This window comes from Triplophysa dalaica, chromosome 9 (genome assembly GCF_015846415.1).
Source record: "Triplophysa dalaica isolate WHDGS20190420 chromosome 9, ASM1584641v1, whole genome shotgun sequence".
In the NCBI taxonomy this organism is placed as follows: domain Eukaryota; kingdom Metazoa; phylum Chordata; class Actinopteri; order Cypriniformes; family Nemacheilidae; genus Triplophysa; species Triplophysa dalaica.
The window spans coordinates 7856292-7880315 of NC_079550.1; the positions used below are offsets into that span (position 1 = coordinate 7856292).

Below are 24024 nucleotides of genomic sequence, written 5' to 3' on the forward strand. Positions count from 1 at the left end.
ACCATTAGACCATGCAAAGACAGGCAATCAGCCAGTGCATATTCTAATTGACTTTTTAGGGAAAAATCTAAAATGTATCTATCTAGCTTTTTTTTGAAGAGCGCTCTCAAGATGTGACTTATGCTTATTGCGTCCATAGTTGCTGTATTTCTTTGAAATACCTGTATGTAATATATGACTTATTTGTACCATGCAAAAGTGAACTGTACATAATGTGCAAAAGCATAGCAATACCTTTTATTTTAAATATGTTGATTATTATTGTTCCTTTGTACATAACGAAAACCAAATGCTGCTTTTTTATCTTTTCTAGATAAAGTATTTTTCCTGCCATACTCAATGACAACATTGTGATTTAATAGCACGAGTTTGCACTGCACTTTTATGTAAATTTCAAAATATGAAAGCTGTAGTGTTGTAATGACAGGTCGATCACCCCCTATAGGCCCTTTTTGGAGTAATTTGCCAGTAGATCAATAAAAAATTAAACATAAGGTTATGTTATGCAATGAAATCAATAACAACATAATTCCCTAGACTGCTGACAATATAATTTTACGTATCACTGCATTATCAAGACATTAAAGCAGTGAAATGAAATTACTATTTTTAAAAACGAATTGCATCCTATGATGTAATGTTACAGTGAGTTCATAACTGTTTACCAGTTGGTTTATCTGTCACTTGTATATTGTGACAGAATTTTTATTTTGAAAATTCACATCTTTGCCTCTGCTAAACAATCAATTGTTGATTATTGTGTAGGGCACAAATAGCGCCACAATTTTATATCATTAAAATAAATTGTACCATTTTAAATGTTTTAGGAACCTACCTATTTACTGCTGTGGCTATACACACAGATCATTCATAGTTCTGTAGAAACACATCAAATGTGTACTTTCTGTTATGTACAATGGAAACCTCTTATCTTCTCCTACTGAGAGTTTTTGCATGAAATTTCTGAAACGTGTGTAAGAGGAAGCTCATACTCATGGTGCTCAATGTCAATAATGTTTTTCATCCGTCTTCTTTATTTAACTGTAAGAAACACTTTAATTAAACACTGGATACTACATTTTCTAACAAAAAGCTTTCGTGACATCTCATTACAGCTTTGTTTAGGACTCACAATTTGGGTTTGTACCTGTTTTTAATACTAATGAAATATGTTTATATTGTGCCAGATATATGAATTTCAGTATTACAGTGAAAGCTGAATGGTTTAGGTACAGAGGTGAAATAATGATATAATGGACTGATTCAACAAACATCAACATCTTGAAGACAAATTTAACAAAAATCTAACACCGCAAACAAACAAGGTTGTTGTGAATTAGCCAGTCCTCCAGATTTTACAGAAATACTTTTTTTAACCATTTATTAAATACACAAAATATTGTGTTAAATCTAGTGATTATTTTCGTTGGCTCTTAAAACATTGAAGCATTTTAGTTAGAATGTGGAAAACAAAATATACTTTATATCATGCATGCTTGGTATTTAAATTATGACTTCTTCATTTACTGAAGAGCTTTTAACACCATGTACACAAAACACCATGTACATGTACTCCTGTTCAAATATGTACATACATTTAAAAAAACATCTTTCAAGCTGCCTTAACGATTGCGTGGTATTAAAGTTAAAAGATAATATGGCAAATGTATAGATCATTATGCACTGTTATAATTTCAAATGCGCATAACAGAATTTTTCTAAATTCAGTCGTTTACAAAATCGTCATGTATGTTTCTCCAATTCATTATGCAGAACATTGTTACTCAAATACATATTTGGTTTTGGCACTAACACATAGCAGTTATCATCTTTAACAAACAAATGACAATGACTTTCGTGTTTCTTTAACAACTAGCCTATATATTTAACACTTTTATTGCACCTTAAAATTATATTGCATAGGATGTAAGCTGGTGACCAGCCCCTTTACTGCCCAGCCTATTAAAAGAACTCTACTTTAAAATCACTTTGTTCCATATACCGTATAAACAACAGGTCGTACACTGTGTTGAATTGTGGAGTTTTCTACCTTGCCCAGAGACACTGTTTCCAGCTAGATATCGGACAACATCTCCTAAGCTATGGCTGAGTTGGTTCTTTAGATGTTTTGGCCAGACACACGTTCAGCAGTCCTGATGTTCACTACACGTAGAGGAGACTCCCGCTCTAGAGAGAAATAGCTTTCCACTGGGGCAAACGCACACCTCAAACATGTTATACATTCCCTGAGACTCGCCCGAAGTTCTGGCTTCACCCACAGGTAACGTGGGCAGACGGACAGTTTCAGCATCTAGAACCAGCTGAAACACCACAGAGCAAATAATCAAGTAATCAAATAATCAATTGGCCTATAATGTTGCTATATTAGTGATAATATGTAATATGTTTATTTACCAGCCCTGCAGATGAATTAAGCACAATATCAAAATGTGCTGCCACATCAACATTACCGGCCAAGGCTTTGATATGAACACCTCTGGGTGCATCCATGCTTAGAGAGCGTGTTGGAGACTCCAGTCTTAAAACGAAAGGAATGTGTTATTGAACATGCAATACACTGTTTGACCACCGGCTATAAAAAGTTTAATATTAAATTAAATGCGGTTTAATTCACACAGGTATTGAATAAAAATTAACTCTGATGTGAATCATTAGAAACTGTGCCCAAAGCTTGTTAAATCCCTGTTGGAAACTTCTATAAAAGTTGTTTACAGAATACACTCATTACATTACTTTTCAAACTGGCTGACATTTTAAACAAAAATGATTTAAAATAAATCCCTAAATAAACCACAGCATGTGCAGATGTTTTGTGAAGTGGCTGCACGTTGAGTACCACAAAAATGGCAAAAATAAATAAATACATTTACATAAATCATCTAAACTACCGTGCATGCGTGACCGAGAGTACAATTTATTTATTTACTATATGGCCACGGAAAAATGAAGAGACCATTTCAAAGCACCATTTCATTTTTTTCTGAATTTACTATTTATAGTTATGTGTTTAGGTAAAATTATCATTTTTATTTCATTCTGTGAACTACTAAAAATATTTCTTGCAATTAAAAAGAAATTGTTTATTTGCAGAAAATGAAACCTGGAGAAATAGTTCAAAATAACAGAAGATTCTTTTTTTATTGAGCGAGTCACTTCACGAAACATTAACATGTCGCCAGGAGCCGCTTTTTGGAATCATGTGCTTTAGGAACTCTTAGACAGGTGGACCCCATAGACTCCCATTATATGAAGCAGAGAGGGCTGCGGATTTACCAAACAATCTTCTTCATGGTTCAACTCAAGAAAAAACGTCACCTATACCTCTGATGGCCTGAGGGTGAGTAAATAAACGGCAAATTTGAGTTTTTGGCTGAACTATCCCTTTAAAGTGGAAGTAAGATTATTCAATAAGCTCTGTTTATTTATTCAATTATTACTTCATCTCCTGCTTTCTGTTCTTATGTTTAGGATCTACAAACTTATTGTCATGAGTTGGGTTCGGATTAAAATATCACATACCTTAACTCTTTATTAAGTACTGCTTTGACCAGAGGAGTCCTAACAGACTGCTCAAACAGCGCCCCTTCTGCACCTGTGTACACAATAACAAATTCCGAAAATTGCTAATTAAAAGTCTTATGTCACATGTACCGAATTTTGCACTTGCTTTTTTCCTAAGTGTCTAACAATGCAGTACAAGGAATAATCAAGGTTGTACCAATTGAGCATTTTTTAAGAGATGACTGTGATGATTTAATAGTAACGGTTGCATTAACCAGAATATTTAATGCTAGAGTTTTTTTGGCACTGAAGAAGGCCTGTAAGTACTCACCTGTTACCCGGAGTCTTCCCTTTCCCACAACAGCTCCATTTCCATCAGCATAAAATAAATTGACATCATGATTTGAGGTGATGTTAAAGTGTTGGCCGAAGACGCTGGCCTGACCTGGACCTGAGAATACAGATGACTTAGTAGCTCATTTACTTCTGGCAAAAGCAATTCCTAACAGATTTACAATTCCATTCAGTTCAACCATATGTAGGCAGTTGATTATTGTTGAACAGCAATTTTTATTGCAAAGTCATGTTCGGTCTTGTCTGCCTCCCTTCTTTTGTATCACAATAAAAGATTAATTTAATGAGTTGTGCATGCCACTTCATGTCTACATTGAGTCCAAAATTATATTAACTTAAACAGAATAAAATCTAAGGAATGGTAATAATACAGTTTAGGAATTAATGAATAAATGTTTGGTATCTCATACCTACAGACACACTTCCTGTTACATCACCATTTTCGTTGCGAGCATTGAGAGTGACATTCTCAGAAGAAAGCACCAAAAGAGTTGAATCCTATTATCAAGAGAACAACAACAAACATTTTGACTTTGCATAAGTGCAAATCATCTGCACATCATGTATATTCAATACAATAGGGTTTTAAAAATTGCACAAATAAAGCAAAAACTGCAAAATATACAGTTTGACAATCAACACTTTCTGAAAGTCAAGTAAGAATTTGAAGATATAGACATTTTGACATTTGAGACATTTGTGTGCATTTATTCCCACCTCTCTGGAATCGATTTCCTGGGCATAGAGAGGAAAGAGAAACTCTGATTCTCCCTCCAGTCTGAGTCCATCTTCTTTGACCTGCAGGTATCCCATGCCTTCCTGCAATACACACAATTCTGTTTCAGGATCAGCCTTCATACATTACTCACAACTGAGACTGAAAGAAACAGATTTGAATTCGATGTTTCTATTACACCTTGCTAAAATGTATTTGCTCACCGAATTGAACCACATAACTCGCAGGATCCAGATCATAAGAGCAAGGTTCACTACCATGATGATGAGGAGAATGAGAATAAACAGATAGAGGCAGCGCTTTCGCCAGCCATAGATCCCGATCATGTAGATGTACTCATTGACCGGAGCCAGTAGCCCAGACTCCTCTGTGGTGGTGATATATTGTTCACGTACCATCTGCAAACCAACACAATCAAAAGTACAATTAAAACACATTTGTTGGATCAACGTCAATGAGAATTGAGAACGTTGCAGTTTTTTTTTACTTTGTTGGTGTTTGTTAGATCAGTGTGAATTAGGCTTTAAACTGGCATATGAGAAAGTATTTAGCACTGATTTCTCAGTTTATTTCAGCGTACATTTTCACATTATTTTGTATACACACTCATACAGTGTGTGTGTGTTTGAAGGAAAACTATTAAACAAATCAATATGCTTAATCAGCAACTTTAATGATGTTCTCCAAGTAATATTGATGCACAGATTCAAGGATTTAAATCCCTAATTTATACAATAATCTATATTGCCTGAGATGATGAGAAGCACATCTCATTTCCTTCTGCGGCAAACTGGATACTCTCTATAAACCAGAGATTAAATTATGTAAAATAAGATCAGAAATGGTCCATCTAAGTATGTTTTTATATGTAGGCCTACTTAAATGTCGTTTATCCAAAGCTTTCCCAAATAAAGAAGCGTGTATCCTTTTCGCTTCATGAGACAGCCATAAGCAATGTAAAAATTGGATTTTAATTATAAGCATTCAATTGCTAAGCAGTAACTTGTTCCATAATGTTTGTGCTATGAAGAGGAGTGCTAATATATTTAAGACAGTCATTTTTGATTGGATGATAAAACAGACAAAAATATCAGACAGAGACCATCATAGAAACTCGTTTTTACTTGATTAAGTAAAAGTACTAAGTACAGTGCATATTCATTTTACATCACATACTAAGCAGATTATTAAATGAAGGAAAAACTGAAACGCAGCCTACAAGTATCTGTTCCAAAACTGAACTCCCCATGGCAACCCATCCAAACATTCTTCGGTTCTTGACTTCAGGATCCAATTTCCATTTCTTCCTAATCCTTCCTACAGCTTTATTACCAGCCGGTAATTAAACGTTTATATTATATCAGGGACTGCAGAAGATTATAAAAGTTTTAAAAGAAAGTCAAACATCTTGACTCCACACGTTGCGCAGAGACAGACTAATATAAGCCTATGTTTCCCTCAGGATCTTTTTCCATTAACTCACCCTGCAGATGCTCTTTCACTGTTTCTTGTTTCATCTAAGCTGCCAAGAGAAGAAATTACAGCAGTGCACTGTACAGTGTTTCCGAACCACTGGGGTTTGACTTTTTAACAACGATTCCAGACCTCTCATGCAGTCAAAACTAGACCTGATCAGACATCAAGAGAACTTACGTTGTAAAAAAAAAGATGTGTTTGGAAATTACTACATTAGAAAACTTTTGGAAATGTTTGCATGGCTCAACTCTAGGAACGACACCGTACACTAAAAATGCAAAAAATATTATCCTTAACCATCTTGAACAGCATGGCTAGGCTGGTCTAACTAATAGCATGAAAGATCAAACCCATTCTAAACCAGCCAAAACCATGATAGTCCAAGCTGGTCTTTTCTGAGGGGGAGGGTAAAAATCAATTAATTATTATTATATTAACATTAACTACACACTGCAAAACAGGGACTTGCTGAATGTGACAAATTCAAGAACAACAACAATATTTTTTATGAAATATAGCTACTGTCAAACAATGCATTCAAATGCAAACAATTAGATAATAATATTTCAGGAGAAACCAGTTTGAAGTTCATACTAGTCTAAATTAAATTAAGTAATAATTATTATATTAACATTAGTATATTATATTAATAACAGTAATTATATTAAAACAATATTATTATTATTGTTGTTGTTAATAATACTAATAATAGAAATGTATTATTATTATACCTCTAATGTAGATAAACATTTGTCACACCAACACCAGGGTGTGCTAAACGTGACAAATTCAGTAACTATCAAACAATGCAATTAATCATGCAACAGTGCATGCTGGAAAATTGCAAAAGAATTGTGTGTATAGATGGTTTCTTCGAACGAATGCTCCTGGCCCAAGCCAAGTTAATTTTGACTCTGTGTTTGGTTTAATATAAAAAAATATTTTAGATTTCATTTATATTAATAATGATTCACATTCATATTTTATAGTATATTAAGTGTACTAAATCCCATTAAAACTACTTCACAGTCATTGATTCTTTGCAGAGGTCTACTGGAAGTAAACTTTGGACAACATAACGTTTGTTTATGTTACTGCTGCTGAATCTGTCTATAAGTGTAGAGTGTTTCGTACTAGAAAATATGGCTATTAATTATTATTCATTACATTTGTGTTCTCAAATGTAAAAAGTTGTTGGAAATACTGAAAAAAGTCAAAAGAAAAAAAACATAATTATCAAGTCAATCTCTCATACGAGATAAAAATTGTGACATTAAAGGAGGATCGAAAATAATATATATTGCACTGCTGATGCTGGATGATCAATTGTTTTGAGATGAGAAACTGAGGACTTTAAATAAAAGTCTGTGCTGAGAAACTGTGGGCAAACACAACATGCTGTATGAAGTTTTCCCACTCCTTCTAATCTTGCCGTCTGCATAACTCCAGTGCGCCGTAATGCCGCGGCCCTCTAAAAATAGGTCCCAGTAATATGCACCCCATTTATAGAGGAAAAACAGCAATAGTTTTTATAATAAAGAGTTAGTATTTTGATGGGGATGCAACACAAACTCTTTATTCCAATGGCTGATATTGTTATTTTGACAAAATGAATAATGCATAATTTTACCACATTAAAAAGAGCTTAATACCTTTACTGTCCATTTAGATAGCAAATTAAAACATTTACTGGTCATACAAACATTAGTCGTTAGAAAACAATATTCAACCAATCGACAGGAAAATAAGAAGTGACTTACTCTGCTGTTGAAGTGTGATGTGACACACACTAGTCCGTAGGCAGCAGTGGCTCAGATCTGCTTCTGTTCCTCAGCAATGCTGGTTCTCCGACCTGCCTGTCTGTCAAAGCCTCAACAGCTGCCTTCCATAAATCTGATTCTGGATCAGTCTCAACTAAACACCATGGTCACCCCCAAACTTCCTTGGTGTATATCACATACCACACACTGTTTTCAATTCCTCTCGATAGCCTTACACAAATCCAAGACTTTAGAGCCAGACACAGAAACAGCAGTAGCTGGTTGTTATGTTTCTCTCTGCGGGACGGGTTGAGGGAGGGGAAGAAGGAAAAACTGACTGAAAATTGGACAGGGTTGGGGAGCGTTTTCTGCATTTGTTTGTCATGAAAGCATGTGACTCACTTGATAAGCGTGTGAGTGTTGGTGCCTTGAATTATTGAGTATCTGATGTTCTGTATGACAGCGATCACTTTAAGTAGACGGGTCATTCTAAAACAGGATGAAGTATTAATAGATGTGTCTGTTCCAGGAGGCGTGGCTTTGGGATATTTGTTAGACACAGAGGTTTGTGCTGTTTTTACATAGTTTAAACAGTAATGTAAAAAGATTTATAATAAGCATGGTTATAAAACAAATAAACACAGAAAGCAGAGGACTTAGATTCCATATTGGAACAAAACTGACATCAAAACTGAGAAACTGTCTTAATGCCCTAGCAATACCCCATAACACCTATAGTTTTAAATAATATCATTATTATAATATATTTTATTATGGTAATATTATACATTTAAAATGTAAAAATTCAATTTTTACATGAATCCATTTTCTGTGTTAAATTTTATTTCTGTGCTTTACACTCTGTATTTCAAATTTTGTGCAACATGACGAACTGCAGATTTATCAAAGTTTTCACTGAAAGTTCTGTGGTTCATTGTCTGTTTTGGAAAGGGTGCAATGATAAAACAGACAGCTGACCACATCCATCACTATCTGACCTCTGACTTTCCCATGTGACATCAAAGACAATGCCATGTTTTATCCCTCATCCATTTACCGTTTAAACCAGTCTGTAGCAGATTACAAATACAATGTTCTGTATAGTAAAAACATGTCTGTACCTCCATTCATGGAAAATTAAGAAAAAAGGGGAAAAGCTGCCAATCCCAGTATAAATACACAAGTGAACTACTAAATAAATATTAACACAACAAAAGCACAAAAAAAATAATAATAATAACGACTTAAGGTTTCATGTGCATCAATATGTTTGTGGCACAAGCTGTTAATTTACTGTATTGTATTATGTGATAAGTAAAAAGTAGTACCATGCTGCCTTTTTAATGGTATCTTAATTTTTTTTATTATTATTTAAGTATTTACCAACATGATCTTGTTTTAAAAGAAACATACATCAAATGAGAACAAATTTAAAATTCTAAACAATGGACCTATCTGAGAAATTCACAGTAACTTGTCTAAGCAAAGACATTTTTGCATTATAGACTATGCTTAACGCTTCATTAGTTAATGCTATTTTATATAACTACGCAGTACGCATAGGATGTTTTACATTATCTTCATGGTATTTACTTCAAATATTGACAAGAACAACATACAACCATTATGCTATAACTTTTATTTTAAAAAAATCATCAAAGTTTAACAATGATTAAAAGCTCCCCATAGTATCGCATGCGAGAGTAATTGGTCCATGTTCAGAAGCGCTGAGAAAAACTACATATACCACATTATATTTGTTCTTCAATACAAAAGTTAACTAAAGTAACATAAAACTACAGTATTGCATTTAAAAACGATTAAAAGTCCTTATGGTATGATATTTACTGTTTGTAATCATTTTAATAGCGTAATAAAAATGTGACAAAGTCACATGACAAGATCACGTGACTCTGCCGCACGGGTCATCTGTTCGGTAGGAGCAGGAAACATGGCGATCTTCAGTGTGTTTGTTGTCAATAAGGCCGGTGGACTCATCTACCAGTTCGATAATTATGTCACTCGGGCTGAAGTGGAGAAAACATTCAGCTTTCCTCTTGATTTAGTGTTAAAGATTCACGATGAGAAGGTAGTTGTTTCATTCGGACAGCGGGACGGCATCAGAGGTGCGTCTGCTTAACCGGTTAGAGAAACATTCACATCATCCACCTGTTTGTTTCATTGGTTTATATCACGTGTTTCTCGTATGCAGTGGGTCATGGCGTTTTATCGATTAACGGTGTGGATGTGAATGGCAAATACACGGCGGAAGGGAAGGAGATACTGGAGTACCTTAAAGATCCTGCAAACTATCCGGTGTCCATCAGATTCGGCCGACCTCGACTCAGCTCTAATGAGAAACTCATGCTGGCTTCAATGTTTCACTCGTGAGTATTAGACGATCAGAGCGATGAACGATGTTTATTTTGTGCGGCGATGCGCAGAGCAGACCGATCGGCGGATGACATCGAAGTATCGCGATACTCTGCTAACACGGCCGTAAAAATGAGTACTACTAGCTGAAGTATCTCGATACCAAGTAGTATCACGATGCTGTGCCATATAATTCAAATCTATACAAAAAACACAGATTTAGATGAAACATTTTGTATTTACTATAGTAAACTGTATTATACTTTGCACTAGAATATGTTGTTGTCTTAACTGTAGTAATTGGATAAATTGTAGCAAATACTGTAGTGTACTAAAATATTTACTATGATAAGACTCAAAAACACTAGTGTCTGTGAGATTTAGTAGTTTGGTGTATTAAATACTAAAGTACACTTGATCATTTTTCACGTAGGAACTAATTCAAATGATGGTCATATTTCATTGATACTGCAGTCTTCATAGAGGGAAATATTAGACTTACTGTAAATGCAGAACTAAGACGACCAGTAGGTGGCGTCAATTTTCCACTGAGTTAGTGAATCATTTAACCAACTCGTTCAAATATCCAATTTGAATCAATAACTCGTCCATTGAAAACACATATTCATTATGGAGATATACAGCGCAAAGAGCCAGATGTAAGTGTTCAGATGAATATCAATGCGCAAATACAACGTGAACTACGGTACTTCCGTTTCAAAAATAGAGGGGCATCGCGGGTATTTTGAAGAGGTTTAGCATCGCGATGCTACCGTAACACCGGTACACCGTGCAACCCTACAACAATTCAAGATACTAGAAGAGATGTATTTTGCAGTACTCAACACGTATTTATACTGATTTGATCAGGCTCCGAAAATTCTTCAAAAAAACACAAAGAATGGCCTTCTCAGCTGCCATAGTTCAACTCTTGCGTCATCACAACAGGGTGTTCTGTTCTGAACACAGCCCTGATAACATTCATTAGTCACTTATTCACACGTTTTGAATAAGGCTTCACTAATAATGTACAATTGTTGTATGCCATGATACATGAATATGAAAATGTTAAGTTCCATTTTATAAATCAAATACTGCAGAATTACCATTTGATAGTGCTGAAGTACAAAACACGTGAAATAAGTTAATAAAAATTTGATCGGATGAAACCAAACTTTCATGACATTACTTAAGAATACTTTTGAGTACCAAAAATTGATGAAAACATCTGTTGGATGTTTTCTTTCTTTCTCTTTAAGACTTTTTGCTATTGGATCACAGTTATCACCTGAGGTTGGCAGCTCTGGTATTGAGATGCTGGAGACGGATGTGTTTAAATTACATTGCTTTCAGACCCTCACAGGTATGATATTAGTATAACAAGTTAATATTTTTTTATATTTGGGTGTGATGGCTAAATAAATTCCTAGTGGTTCTTATTTTTTTTTGCAGGAATAAAGTTCATTGTATTGGCAGACCCTCGACAGACTGGTATTGATGCACTATTAAGAAAGATTTATGAAATCTACTCAGATTTTGCACTCAAGAATCCTTTCTACTCTTTAGAGATGCCTATCAGGTATGTAATGTTTGCATGAGCTTTGCACATAATATTCTTTCCACATACTTTCCTCAAAATGTTGTGCATAAAACATAATGGTTTATTTTTTCAGATGTGAGCTTTTTGACCAGAATCTAAAAAGTGCCCTGGAAATAGCAGAGAAGGCTGGAGCATTTGGACCAGGCTCTTGATCTGGATTTCAATAATGAATATTCACCTGACAGCATTTCTAGATGTTCAGCCAGGCCTTTAAAATGATTGTGGAGCTGGCACTATAACTCTTCTTTACACGAAGAGAAAAAAACACTTTCCTTCATCTTCTTTTCAAATCTGCACAACCCAAACATGAAGTGAGATGAAATTCTTGGTAAACCTGTATATAATCTACATAGACACCACTTAACTTTCTTCTACAGGCTCTTGTACAAAGCTTTTAAAAAATGTGGCTCACCATGTGACTACTGCATGACACGTTTATTTATTTACTATGTTTACTGGAATCTGTCCAAATGTGTCTTTTGTAATTTCATATAATTTACTTTCTGTCAGCAGAATATAATCGTGTGGTTTGGAGTATTTTCAAGTACACTGTACTTTGGACTTTAGTCTCTTTTGTTTAGGTCAAAAACAAAGTTGGTCAAGTTGAGATGTTGGTCAAATAGAGCAATAGTTTCCTGGACATGTAAATGATTACAGGGCAATGTGATTTAAATGTTTTATTTATATAAACTCATTTAAATGTGCTATTTAAAATTCATGTAGTAACACATTGCCACAAATATGTCACATTATGTAATGCAGATAGAGGTAGGACCAGTTAAAAACTGATGAAGTCTGTTAATACCATAAATTATAAAATTCATTCATGTCAGCTTTCAATGATCAGATCCACTTAAAATACAGTCTTCCAGTTTTAATGTAATACAAAATAAATAACACTTCTCTGAATCGAATGTTTTGAGACTAAATATCTCATAGATCCTAATGAACATTTCATAGGTAAAGTCCCAAAAAGTTGCAAATATTATTTCAATATTTTCATCTATTATTAGTGAAAAGAAAATGAATATATATTACAAACACAAAGAATATCCATAGAAAAATCGCAAGTTTTCTGTAATTACGGACTTGCGCCCTTGCAAAAAAAAAACCCTAGTTAAGATACATTTAAATATTACGCTAACTTTTAGTCATCTTTCTTTTGCATGCTTCCCATCTTGGTGCGAATATTCCGGAACAGGAAATATCCAACTGTGGTGACTGTGCAGGTTATCTCAGCTACCCAGAATGCCTTGTTCCAGCCATAGTGTTTAGCAATGGTGCCAAATGGTAACCCTGAGAGAAAACCGCCAACTTAAAAGAAAACACAGAAAAAAAACTAGTTTTTTAATTTAGGAGTACAAAAAACATTCTGAAATGGGCATTTAAGTCAGCAAAAATTGTCTTTTAATGATATAATTAAAAAATATATATAAAAAAATAAAATATGCCTGGTTTCACAATTTCACTAAAGGTTAGTTTGGGTTTAAGCTAAACCATTTCTGGGACTTTATTACCGTTTGCCATCAAGGCAACAATGGCATGAGAGGTTCCACAGTAGTTTGATGGTGCGCTCTCATTCGCAAGAACTCCAAATAAAGCAATCGGTCCATATGAAGAGAAGCCAAACGCTGCCCCCAACAAAAGAATCCAGACCTGTCCATCAATGACAACCGCATATTAAAAGCAAAGGTATTGCTGTCATGATAAAATAATGTGAGGATAGATACTACAGCATACATTTGAGCTGTGTGCCGTGACAGTAGTGCGGAAGAGATACATGGAGACGCACATTCCAGCCATCATGGAGAGCAAGAGTACATGGCGAGGGTTTCCATATAAACCCAGCCCTTGCTGTGAATAAACAAAATGTATGAACTACATTTAAAAAAAAAAATTAAGCAGCCTAACCCTATATATACAGTATATAGCTTGGGTTCCCCCACCACAATTTAACACATTAAAACCACTGTCAACATTCTTACAAAAGCAATTGCACAACTAATAACTCGTATTGGGGCCGTTTCCCAGACAGGGATTAAGACTAGACAAAAAATACGCTGTCCAAACTGCAAACAATTTGCACTGACATATCTAAAAAAAAATCATTAGTGCCATGTGTGTTGTCTCAAAATGCAGTAATGTTTTTGTAAGGCATGTTTGTAAAAATATACTTCAATTTCATAATTTAACATGGGCCTAGTCCTGCTTTAAAATAATCCCTGTCTGGGAAACTCCCCCAAGAACTTTAATAAGCATTGCATATACTGTAGATTTGCTTGTGTTATTAAACACCATAATATATGTATTACATAGTATAGTATAATAAGTTATTGTAACTGTGATTTGCAGTGTGGAAAAACTGGATTTCAAATATGGATATTAGCGGTACAAACTTGCCTTTGCCACGGCTCTGTCTGATAGGAATCCCGCCGCTAAACTTCCCATCAATCCTCCGATCTCAAGAGCGCTCATGAAAGAGCTACCTGTGGATATCAGCAGAAATACACAGTTTAGGTGTAATATAATGAAAAATTAAAGGGACAGTTCACCCAAAAATGAAAATTCTGAACACAGAGAAAAATATTTGGAAGAATGCTTGTAACCAAACAGATCCCCCACATTTGACACCCATAGTAAGGGGAAATAAAGTCATAGGGGCATGAGATCTGTTTGGTTACTGGCATTCTTACAAATATCTTCCTTTGGTTGCAGCAGAACAAAGAAATGTATACAGGTTTGGAACAATCTGAGGGTGAGTAAATGATGGCACACTTTTAATTTTTGGGTGAATATCTCTTTAAATGTTTGTTGTGATTACAGTTCAAAGTACTCTAAAATCAAACTGTACAGAAAGATTTTAAATTATAAATGTAGGTAATAAGAATTCTGTAATGCATTTTGCTCAGTACCCATTAATGTTGACTGGCCCTTGTCCTGAATAAGGAACAGTTGTCCCCAGTCTGTGTAAGCAGTCTTTACCCCGAACACTACCAGGTAGCCCAATGATAACACCCACAGATATGGAGAAAAAATGAAGTCTTTGAATGTGCTTTCATCTCTGCTGGAGCCTGAAATTTAGAGGTAGATAATGGATCAGAATCTGTACATCTGTTGGAGGACAAACAGGACTATGAAAGAGCAATGTTGTCTCAGGAGAGTCCATTAGTTCAGTGCAGTGACCTTCAACAGAAAACACATGATTGTACGTCCAAACGCCCCATGCACTCTGTCCAAAAGTTCACAGAATCAGAGGAGAAACTTTTTATCTGACGCACACTTTCGCAACCTCACAGAACAGCAATGACCTAGATCAACAAAACTACACTACACTAACCTAGTGTCAAGTATGCAGAATAAAAATCAACTCCATTTACTTCCATTTTGTGATGTTTGAGTAAATCAGAATATTCAACATGAATATGGCAGATGAGACCGACTGTGAGAAGTGAGCTTTCAACACCATAACAAGAGGACTCCTCTCTTAAAAGGATAGTTTGGCAGATCAAAACCTGTATATGACTCTTTCTTATGTGAAACAAAAAAGAAGATATTTTGAAAAATGTCTCAGTGGTTTTGTGTCCATATATTGGAAGTCAATGGGGACCAACGTTGACCATTTATTGTCATTTCAAACCTGTGTTAGTATCCAGACCAAGTTGGTTCCTCTTGACTTCCATTACATGGACACAAAACCACTGAGACATTCTTCAAAATATCTTCTTTTCTGTTCTTTAGAAAAAATTAAGTCATACAGGTTTAAAATGACAATAAATGGTCAAAGAATTCTCAGTGTATCTTTATTAAGTGATATCTTATGTTAACATCAAAGTCATTTTAGAGATGATCACATATTTCTTATATATTTTCTTATATAACATGAATAATATGCACATATGCAACAAACCAATAATATTCATTTGATATTTACTATTATTTAAAGGGGTCATATGGCTCGAAAATGTGTTTTTCTTTGTCTTTAGTGTGTTGCAAACTGCCCATCCATGTATTAGACACGTAAAATTGCAAAAATTAAAGTGTCTAAACAAAAGATGCATTCACTCTAAAAGCTAAAAGTGAATGGTCACCCAGACCTGTCTGGAACACCTTGTGTAACCACACCCCACAAATCTACGTCGGTTCGTGGTATGATTTGACATGATGTACCAAATATGGTAAGAGGCGTCACACTTCCGTCACATGCTTGCAGTATTCGACCAATTACTTTTAAGAGCGCTGAGCTTTGTCAAAAATCAGAGCGTTTCAGAGAGGCGGGACAAAGTGGAGATTCAAACATACATAGTTTTTTAACCTTAAATATTGTATACACATTGCATTACATCTAAAACAAATAATAATATTCGTTTTAGCCGTCACACATGACCCCTTATACGTGACTTATGAATGTGACTAATGGCATCATACCTCCTTTGCCTTTCTTTGGACCGGCCTCAATATTTGGCAGGCCCACTTCACTGGGCTCATTGCGGATAATCAGAAGACAGAATATGGACATGATCACACAGGTCAGGCCAGAGATGGACAGCGTGGTCCTCCAGCTGTAGCTCTGAGCCATCACTGTGGCAATGATGGGCCCCAGACCCCCTGCCAAATTCATACTGCATGACAGCACCGCCCACCAGGTGCCAAACTGAGCTGGCTCAAACCACTATTTAAACAGAAAATAGATACCACAATATTATAGTAAATATATACAGGAAACAATATAAAGGGCAGTTATATTGATGTTAAACGGCAGTGTTGGGTGTAACTAGGTACGTTACTGTAATTTAATTACTTTTCCCTTGAAAAAGTAAAGTAGGGGATTACAAAAACCTCAGATGTAATTAACCGAAATACTTTGTATAATATACTGTGTGTGCAATTCAAAGTCTTTCTTTAAAATGTGTGATATAATGTGTCATTCTCACATTTGTAATACTTTGGTCAGTTAATAATACAAGTTATATATATATATATATATATAGTTTTATATTATTTATGTGAATGAATTAAAAGAGCCCTTTCATGTCTATCCTTGTATCACTTAACTAATCAAGATTGATATAGAATATAGAAAGTAATTAGTTATAAGTAAATAAATACTTTTGAAGAGATTAATGTTTACAGTAATCTAATTACACTATCGAATATGTAATTAGTAACTAGTAGTTCATTACTTGTTCAGAATAACTTGCCCAACACTGTTAAAGGTACAGTTCCCCCCAAAATAAAAATGATCATCATTTACTCATCCAGGTTGTTCCAAACCTGTATAAATGTTGTGGTTAGGTTGAACACAGAGAAAGATATTTGGAAGAATGCTTGTAACCAAACAGTTCTTAGTCCCCATTGAAAATGACAATGGTAGTCATAAGTGCCCCAGAAGTCTCTACATCTTCCATAATATCTTCTTTGTGATCAACAGAAGAAAAAAATGTGTCCTACTATGGTAGTCAATGGAGAACTGTTTGGTTATAAGCATTTTTCCAAATATCTTCCTTTATGTTTATCAGATCAAAGACACTTATACAGATTTGGAACAACTCAAAGGTGAGTTAAATATGACAGAACTTATATTTTTGGGTGAACCTTTAATTTCTTAAAAAATGCGGAAAAGACGACAACTGGACAGCTGAAACATCACTTCTGTTTATTTCTATATACAGTAGAATGCAAGTCGATGAAGGAATGGATCCATACCTTACGCAGTACTTTTGCACATGGTGGCCAGCCCAGACCCTGACCAAGCCCGTTCAGAAACCACAGGCCTGCGAACACTGACACCGAGGAGGACCAGGAGAAAACCACATTGATGCCACCGACCGCAAAGAGGCCGATGGAGAAAAGCCATCGGGCGCTGATTTGGTCAGAGAGAATACCGCTTATAAATTTGCTGATGGCGTAAGCCAGTGACTGACTGCTAGTGATAAGACCTGCAGAGCAGAAAGATGACAGAACATGTTATTAGACTGAGCGCCTGTCATTTAAAGGCATAGTCCACCAAAAAAATGAAAATTAATCCTCAAGTTGTTTAAATGTCTTTGTTCTGATGAACAAAAAGAAAGATATTTGGATGAATGTTAGCAACTGACATTTCTGGGGCCCGGTTGACTACAATAGAAAAAATATTGTACATATTTTTTGTTCTGTTAAACACAAAAGATGATATTTTGAGGAAATTAGGAAAACAAACAGTTCTGAGGTACCATTTTTTGACTACCCCAGAAATCTAACATTCTTCTTAATATATTTTGTTGTGTACAACATATCAAAGAAATGTATAAAAGTTTGGAATTACTTAAGGGTGAGTGAATGATGAGTGAATTTTCATTTTTATGTGAACTATCCCTTTAAAATCACTTTAGAAACTATGACTGTAGACTTTGTGCACAAGAATAATTAAATCACTGATCTGAGCCGGGTTAAAAAAAAAATGGAAAAAACGTAATGGGACAGATGACTCCTAAATATTAATTTACAAGTGGCTTTTGCATAATAAAAGTCACTACAATTTAAGATCATCGTAAAAAAGTAGTGCTTCTTGTTGGAATGTATTTACATTTACAATACAAACAGCTAATAGCAACTTTAAGTATATTTATGTCATGTCAAAAAATATATTTCTCAGAGAAAGTACAATTACAAGAACCCCCAAACCATGTGTAAGTGCAATCATAAACCACTATAGACAGAGTGCAAACATCAACAAAGATTGTCTTTTCTTATACATTGGGATAAAAAAATGAATGTTATGAACCATGTAGAAATTAAATTTGCTTGGAACATATCTTGGAATAAAACAACTTGAATAAAAACAATATGTAACTTTATATTGCTTTTAAATAAAGACAATCTTTGTCTGTCAGATTATTTAAAATGCTACAGATCAAAGCAAAAGCTGCACACCCTCACCCAAGTCATCCTTATCCAGCGTGATCTCCTGCATTACAGAGGGCATGACAAAAGAAAACGTCTTCCTGTTGAAGTAATACAACGTGTAGCCCACAAACATGGCAAGGAAGATAGTAGTCCTGTAGTAGCCATATCCAGACTTCGCCATGGTCGGCAAAGTTTGAAAAAGGATAAAAAGCAAGTCACAATTCAGCAGGGTTCTTCTTCAGCGGCGCACAGGAGACACCGATCTGAAATGAAACGTACAGATCTAGCTGGATCAGAAAAAGAGCTGTAATCAATGGCAGGGTTAATGGTCAACCTGGGGGAGATCTTTGGAGTGTTCTTTAGCAAACGAAAGCTTTCGAGTGAACAGATGGGATGTACTTTATTGGCATATAAAGCAAGGAAAACAACATCACACGGATGCTTCGTGTCAGCAGATCTATTGTTGTTCTATTCTTTGGCCTCATACTTTGTAATGGTCTTATATATTTGTGTTATTGAAGATCCAGTGATCAGAGGAGTTTAATGATTGACACGAGGGTCTCTATATTGTGGCATTTACGCGGTTTAACCATAGGAGGCGTTGTAGCGCAACGAATCACTGCGCATTTCAACAAAATGTTTGATGTCCTGTGTTTGTATCCGCAGACCTCAGTGACACGGTTCTGCGGTGTTATTGCTCAGACCAGTAAAAGCAGAAAAGTGCATTAATGTGTCGAATCGTTCGCGCGATACTTCGATGTCACACACGGTTTGATCGGCGCCGCAGTTTCGAAGACGTGGCAGCGCCATCAGAAACACATCATGCATTTCCTAACTTAAGAAAGTCGACATCACGTCTTGATTCGGGCTATCTGTGAACTACGTTGAAGACTTCAAATAATAAAACAGATTGCGATATAATGCAGGTTTTGTGCAATGACAACGTGCCTACTTCCGTGAACAAGTTACCTCTCGGATGTCTATTCCAGCAAGCATTTCCTTTATTATTTCATCCACGTCTTAACCATGTCGATTTCCCACACGGTGCTTGATAAATATCGATGCCACTCGTAATTTCCACGTGGACCTCGTCTAGATGCTGTAAATGTAAAAGTATGAACTACAGTCAATGTCAGGATGTTTGAAATGAACCGCGGTCCTATTCTGCCCCCTACCGGATGAATTTGCGTATAGCAACGAAAAGGATTTTACAATTTGAACATCCCTGTTGTGATTTTTTTTCTCTTAGTCAGTGTATGAGATCGGAGATTTCCACAACAGGCAAAACAGCCTTATAGTTTTTATATGTACTTTGTCTGTTAGATTTACAGTTAAATCGTTTTTTTATTCTTAATAAATCAATACCACACTTCCACTGGCTGTTAAGCATCATTGTACAGAATGCGTGAAGGTTCTGAGAAGCACATCTATAAATATTAAAGGCTTAATTCAGAAGTGTTTTAAATAAAGTGCTTTGTTAAGAATTTGTCTACAGTGAATGCCTTAAAAGAGCTGGGGTAGTCAAAGTGTAATTGATCATTAAATATATATGTGCTCCTCCACCCCTTAATTGGTCCCAATAGGCCAGTGGTTCTCAAACTCAGTTTTTGCTTAAGTACCCCCTTTTATGATTTTTTCAAGCCAAGTACCACCCCTTGACCAGGCCGCAACATTTTGCATTAAAACACAGTGAAATGAGAGTCAGACAGTTATTATATCTGATGCCCCCAAACAAGTTTATTGCTTATAAACATTTCTGTATGTAGCTTTACGCAACTATGTCAATCTCTTAAGTATTATGCATAACAGTTAAAGGTAAATCAGGGTTTTTCAGTTCAGGAAAAATAAAATAACATTTAACCGCAACCTCTCCTAACTTGCATTATTTTGCACACAGATTCCGGGTCTGGGTCTCAAAAAATAACTCTTATAAATTGAAATGCGTTTCAAATGCATGAATTTTTTTTGCGTAGTCCTAATTTCAAATAACAATACTATTATCATAATTTATTGACTTATTAATTTTCATTATTTATTCCTAAATTTCAGTTTCTCTCACGTACCCCCTGCAGTACCCCTGCAGTACCCCTTTGGGAACCACTGCAATAGACTATACCCTATAGTCAAGTAGGCCTATTGTCAATTGAAGTAGATCAACGACTGGGTGGGAGCACCGAATGACTGGTGTTGTCATATAATGCAGGTATTTTGAGTGTAGGTAAGCACAGTTTACCTCTTGTCAACTAGTTCCTTAGTCAACAAGTGAAAATAATGTACTTAACACATAAAAACACGTAGGAGAACTCCTAATGCATTATAAACAGGTCTGTGATATCGTTAATTCACTGGATTGTGAACTAAATTCTTAAAAATGTCATAAATGCAGAGCAATAAAAGGGGATTTTATGGTGTGTACATAAGATGTGGGAGGCCATGTTTGCCTTTAGTTTGCCTGACTGCCTGTTATCTTACTGACAACAGTAACAAGCATTTAGTGCTTCTGAGGATCAATATAGCTTGTACAGTAATAATGATGTGCAAAATACTGTGATTCTGAACCCACCACCGTTTAAGTTAACATTTTTTTCTGTTCATATTAATGGTGCAATCAGATTATTCCAGCGGGACCAAGAATGGTTGTGGATGCATTTGGTCTCATTTTAACTTGAGCATGGCCCGAATATTGCTGTTATGGTTAGTAATTGTCCTCTACACTTTATTTGGGGCTGCAGTTTTTTCGGCCCTCGAGAGACCCTCAGAACTGGAGGCTCATTGCAAATGGAACAGACAGCTGGCAGAATTCATTCAGGATCACCAGATTCCAGCCGAGGAGTTACATCAGCTGCTGGGAAACTATGAGGTGGCCGTTGCCACTGGGATTCGTATGGAACCACGGAGACCCCGATGGGATTTCTCCGGAGCTTTTTACTTTGTGGCTACTGTGGTCAGCACTATTGGTAAGACTTGCACACAAGACCGGCACAGTGAATCTTATAGGACGGGAATACATAATAATCACATATTATGGATTTCGGATCTAATAAAATGCAAATTTTGCACAAACATTTTTGTGTTCTTTTTTTGAAGTGTCCATACGTGCAACTGAAGAATTAAAGATATACTAATGCCCTGTTTTTATTTATATGGCAATACAATCTCAAACATACACTCTTAAAAATAAAGTTGCCTGTTAAAAAGGTTCTTCACATCGATTCCATGAAATAAACTTTTTGGTTCCACAAAGTACCATTTAGTCAAATGTTCTTCAAAGAATCATCTCTTTCTTACTTTTTATGATCTGAAGAACCTTTTTACACCACAAAGAACCTTATGTGAAACAGAATGATTCTTCAGACGTTACAGGTTCTCTATTTATCTTTAAGGTATCAAAGAACCTTGTGAAGCGACTTTTTTTATGAGGATCTCAATGTGACTCCATGTGCAAATTGTAGAATTGTACCCAATCAAAATGAAATGTGGGTCACTTTGCATATAGCTTATACTTATTGCTGATTCTCATTTTTAAAGCAAATATTTATTTATGAGAAAAATAATTTGTAAAGCATTATATTTTACAAGTATTATGATTTAGTATTTAAAGTACACATTTTTGGATTTGTAAACAATTTCATGTCTGCACTATGTTGTCTTTTTTCAATTTGTAAAATACAATAAGTACAAAGCATACAATAGAAGAATAAACTTTTGTGTATAAAACTTAACCTGCAACAAACTTTTTATTAAAAACATATTCATTAAGTGTTAATTCACTAAATGACTGGGTGTGTTATACTGTATCTAGGTTTCGATAATTGACTTATATTGACAAAGTCTATTTAGAGGTCCATTTCTTTTATGCTGCACACATCTGTCCATGTATTTGAAGAAGCTTACCAATATTTTCTCAGACTCCATTAGCTTCTAAAGCTTTGGATATTCAAACATTTCAGGGTTGACAAGCTGTTAACATAGTAATCTTTTATTTTATCGGCTTCGATTAAACCTTTTCACATTAGTTCACATTATAATGGTTTTGCAATCATGGATACATTTGGAACAGCACCTAAAATACACAACGTCCAACTGTAATCAATACACATGTCACCAAACATTGCAACAATTTAGAATTAAGGACTGATTTTGTACGTGATCAATTTTAAATGAAAACATTTTGTGCAGTTATATAGCATTTGTGACTTTTAAATGATTGTTTATTTCTGTGTGGATGAACAGGCTTTGGAATGGCAGCACCCGCAACTCTCAATGGAAAAATCTTTCTCATCTTCTACGGACTGATAGGCTGTTCCACCACTATTCTCTTCTTCAACCTCTTTCTGGAACACATGATAACCCTGATCACCGTCCTCACACGCTGGTGCCGCAAGCAGAGGAGGTTGAAAACACATCTAAACACAGAACCCAGAGACGGGCAGGAGAGTTGGAAACCATCTGTATACTATGTGACCTTGATTTTGGCAGCTTTGTCATTTCTGGTTAGCTGCGGGGCATCTGGCTTGTACTCAGCTATGGAAGATTGGCCCTACCTAGAGTCGATGTACTTCTGCTTTGTGGCTTTTAGCACCATGGGCTTTGGAGACATGGTGAGCGTGCAGAGGGCCTGTTATGAAGCACGATGGGTTTATCAGATAGCTAACTCTTTAATTATCATTCTTGGTGTCAGCTGTACCTACTCGCTTTTCAATATCGCCTCTATCATCACCAGACAGATGTTGAATTGGATTTTGGCCAAGCTGTTCCGTCTGCGTTGCTGCCCGGCTGAGAGCGAACAGGGTGGAGCAGATCAATTCTGCTGCTGCTCTGTTGCAGGTCTGAAAGTCTCAAAAACGGCCAATCGGCAGATCAGGAATCACGGGCAGCCACACGGGACCTGCCACGGAGTCAAGAACTCTCTAAGCTCTGTGTGTAGGTGCACCAGCGCTGGAGTAGACACTGTTTGCGAGAGCAAAACTTGGGGGAAAGTTGATGGCACGTCTGCGTTTGGATGTGGGTCTTTAAGCGAAGGGTCAGAGGATGGGGCATTGAGCCTGGTCAGCACCACTAGTGATCATAATAGTGTACTCGACAACGTATGCACTTCTGTTGTGCCAAATAATCACCTGCATGAAACAAACATTAAAATGGAAGAACATTACAACCTAAATGAAACTATGTAACATGTATCAAATATATACTACAATAAAACAAACCTTGTTCTATTGATAGTGTTTGTCAAAAATGTGATAAATGAAAACCCCCGTTGTATTGAGGTATGATGAGCATTAAGGATCGATCGAAGCAGATCGATCATCAAGCTACCGCGA

At 35.8% G+C, this 24024-nt stretch overlaps 4 protein-coding genes across 4 annotated transcripts; 2 read left to right on the forward strand and 2 right to left on the reverse strand.

Annotated features, from left to right (window-relative positions):
• sgcg (sarcoglycan, gamma) lies at nt 1-8315 on the reverse strand. The gene is made up of 8 exons (XM_056756260.1): nt 7849-8315; nt 4816-5010; nt 4594-4695; nt 4287-4374; nt 3854-3973; nt 3541-3613; nt 2416-2539; nt 1-2321 (listed from the first exon to the last, which is right to left on the reverse strand). Exons 2-8 carry the CDS (start codon nt 5008-5010, stop codon nt 2145-2147), a joined length of 879 nt encoding a protein of 292 aa, XP_056612238.1. The 5' UTR covers nt 7849-8315; the 3' UTR covers nt 1-2144.
• Nucleotides 8316-9744: 1429 nt separating this feature from the next.
• On the forward strand, nt 9745-12730 carry trappc4 (trafficking protein particle complex subunit 4). Its single transcript, XM_056757210.1, has 5 exons — nt 9745-9974; nt 10061-10235; nt 11481-11584; nt 11674-11800; nt 11895-12730. Exons 1-5 carry the CDS (start codon nt 9800-9802, stop codon nt 11971-11973), a joined length of 660 nt encoding a protein of 219 aa, XP_056613188.1. The 5' UTR covers nt 9745-9799; the 3' UTR covers nt 11974-12730.
• slc37a4a (solute carrier family 37 member 4a) lies at nt 12484-19825 on the reverse strand. The gene is made up of 9 exons (XM_056757209.1): nt 19673-19825; nt 18737-18966; nt 17525-17757; nt 16247-16490; nt 14734-14892; nt 14222-14307; nt 13562-13675; nt 13339-13477; nt 12484-13135 (listed from the first exon to the last, which is right to left on the reverse strand). Exons 2-9 carry the CDS (start codon nt 18882-18884, stop codon nt 12969-12971), a joined length of 1290 nt encoding a protein of 429 aa, XP_056613187.1. The 5' UTR covers nt 18885-18966; nt 19673-19825; the 3' UTR covers nt 12484-12968.
• A 1549-nt stretch (nt 19826-21374) lies between these two features.
• On the forward strand, nt 21375-23877 carry si:ch211-261a10.5 (potassium channel subfamily K member 13). The gene is made up of 2 exons (XM_056756005.1): nt 21375-21660; nt 22937-23877. Exons 1-2 carry the CDS (start codon nt 21375-21377, stop codon nt 23875-23877), a joined length of 1227 nt encoding a protein of 408 aa, XP_056611983.1.
• Nucleotides 23878-24024: the final 147 nt, after the last annotated feature.

Excerpts from the sequence above, each read along its gene's own strand:
- sgcg (XM_056756260.1), bottom strand. The coding sequence starts at position 5,010 with ATGGTACGTGAACAATATATCACCACCACAGAGGAGTCTGGGCTACTG. Across the intron at positions 3,974-4,286 it reads AACAGGAAGTGTGTCTGTAG|GTCCAGGTCAGGCCAGCGTC; the intron begins GTATGAGATACC and ends CTGTATTCTCAG. Across the intron at positions 2,540-3,540 it reads GTACTTAATAAAGAGTTAAG|ACTGGAGTCTCCAACACGCT; the intron begins GTATGTGATATT and ends TTTCGTTTTAAG.
- trappc4 (XM_056757210.1), top strand. The coding sequence starts at position 9,800 with ATGGCGATCTTCAGTGTGTTTGTTGTCAATAAGGCCGGTGGACTCATC. Across the intron at positions 10,236-11,480 it reads CTGGCTTCAATGTTTCACTC|ACTTTTTGCTATTGGATCAC; the intron begins GTGAGTATTAGA and ends TTTCTCTTTAAG. Across the intron at positions 11,585-11,673 it reads TTGCTTTCAGACCCTCACAG|GAATAAAGTTCATTGTATTG; the intron begins GTATGATATTAG and ends TTTTTTTTGCAG.
- slc37a4a (XM_056757209.1), bottom strand. The coding sequence starts at position 18,884 with ATGGCGAAGTCTGGATATGGCTACTACAGGACTACTATCTTCCTTGCC. Across the intron at positions 17,758-18,736 it reads GCTGGATAAGGATGACTTGG|GTCTTATCACTAGCAGTCAG; the intron begins GTGAGGGTGTGC and ends TCTGCTCTGCAG. Across the intron at positions 14,308-14,733 it reads GGGCCAGTCAACATTAATGG|GTAGCTCTTTCATGAGCGCT; the intron begins GTACTGAGCAAA and ends TGATATCCACAG.
- si:ch211-261a10.5 (XM_056756005.1), top strand. The coding sequence starts at position 21,375 with ATGGCCCGAATATTGCTGTTATGGTTAGTAATTGTCCTCTACACTTTA. Across the intron at positions 21,661-22,936 it reads TACTGTGGTCAGCACTATTG|GCTTTGGAATGGCAGCACCC; the intron begins GTAAGACTTGCA and ends GTGGATGAACAG.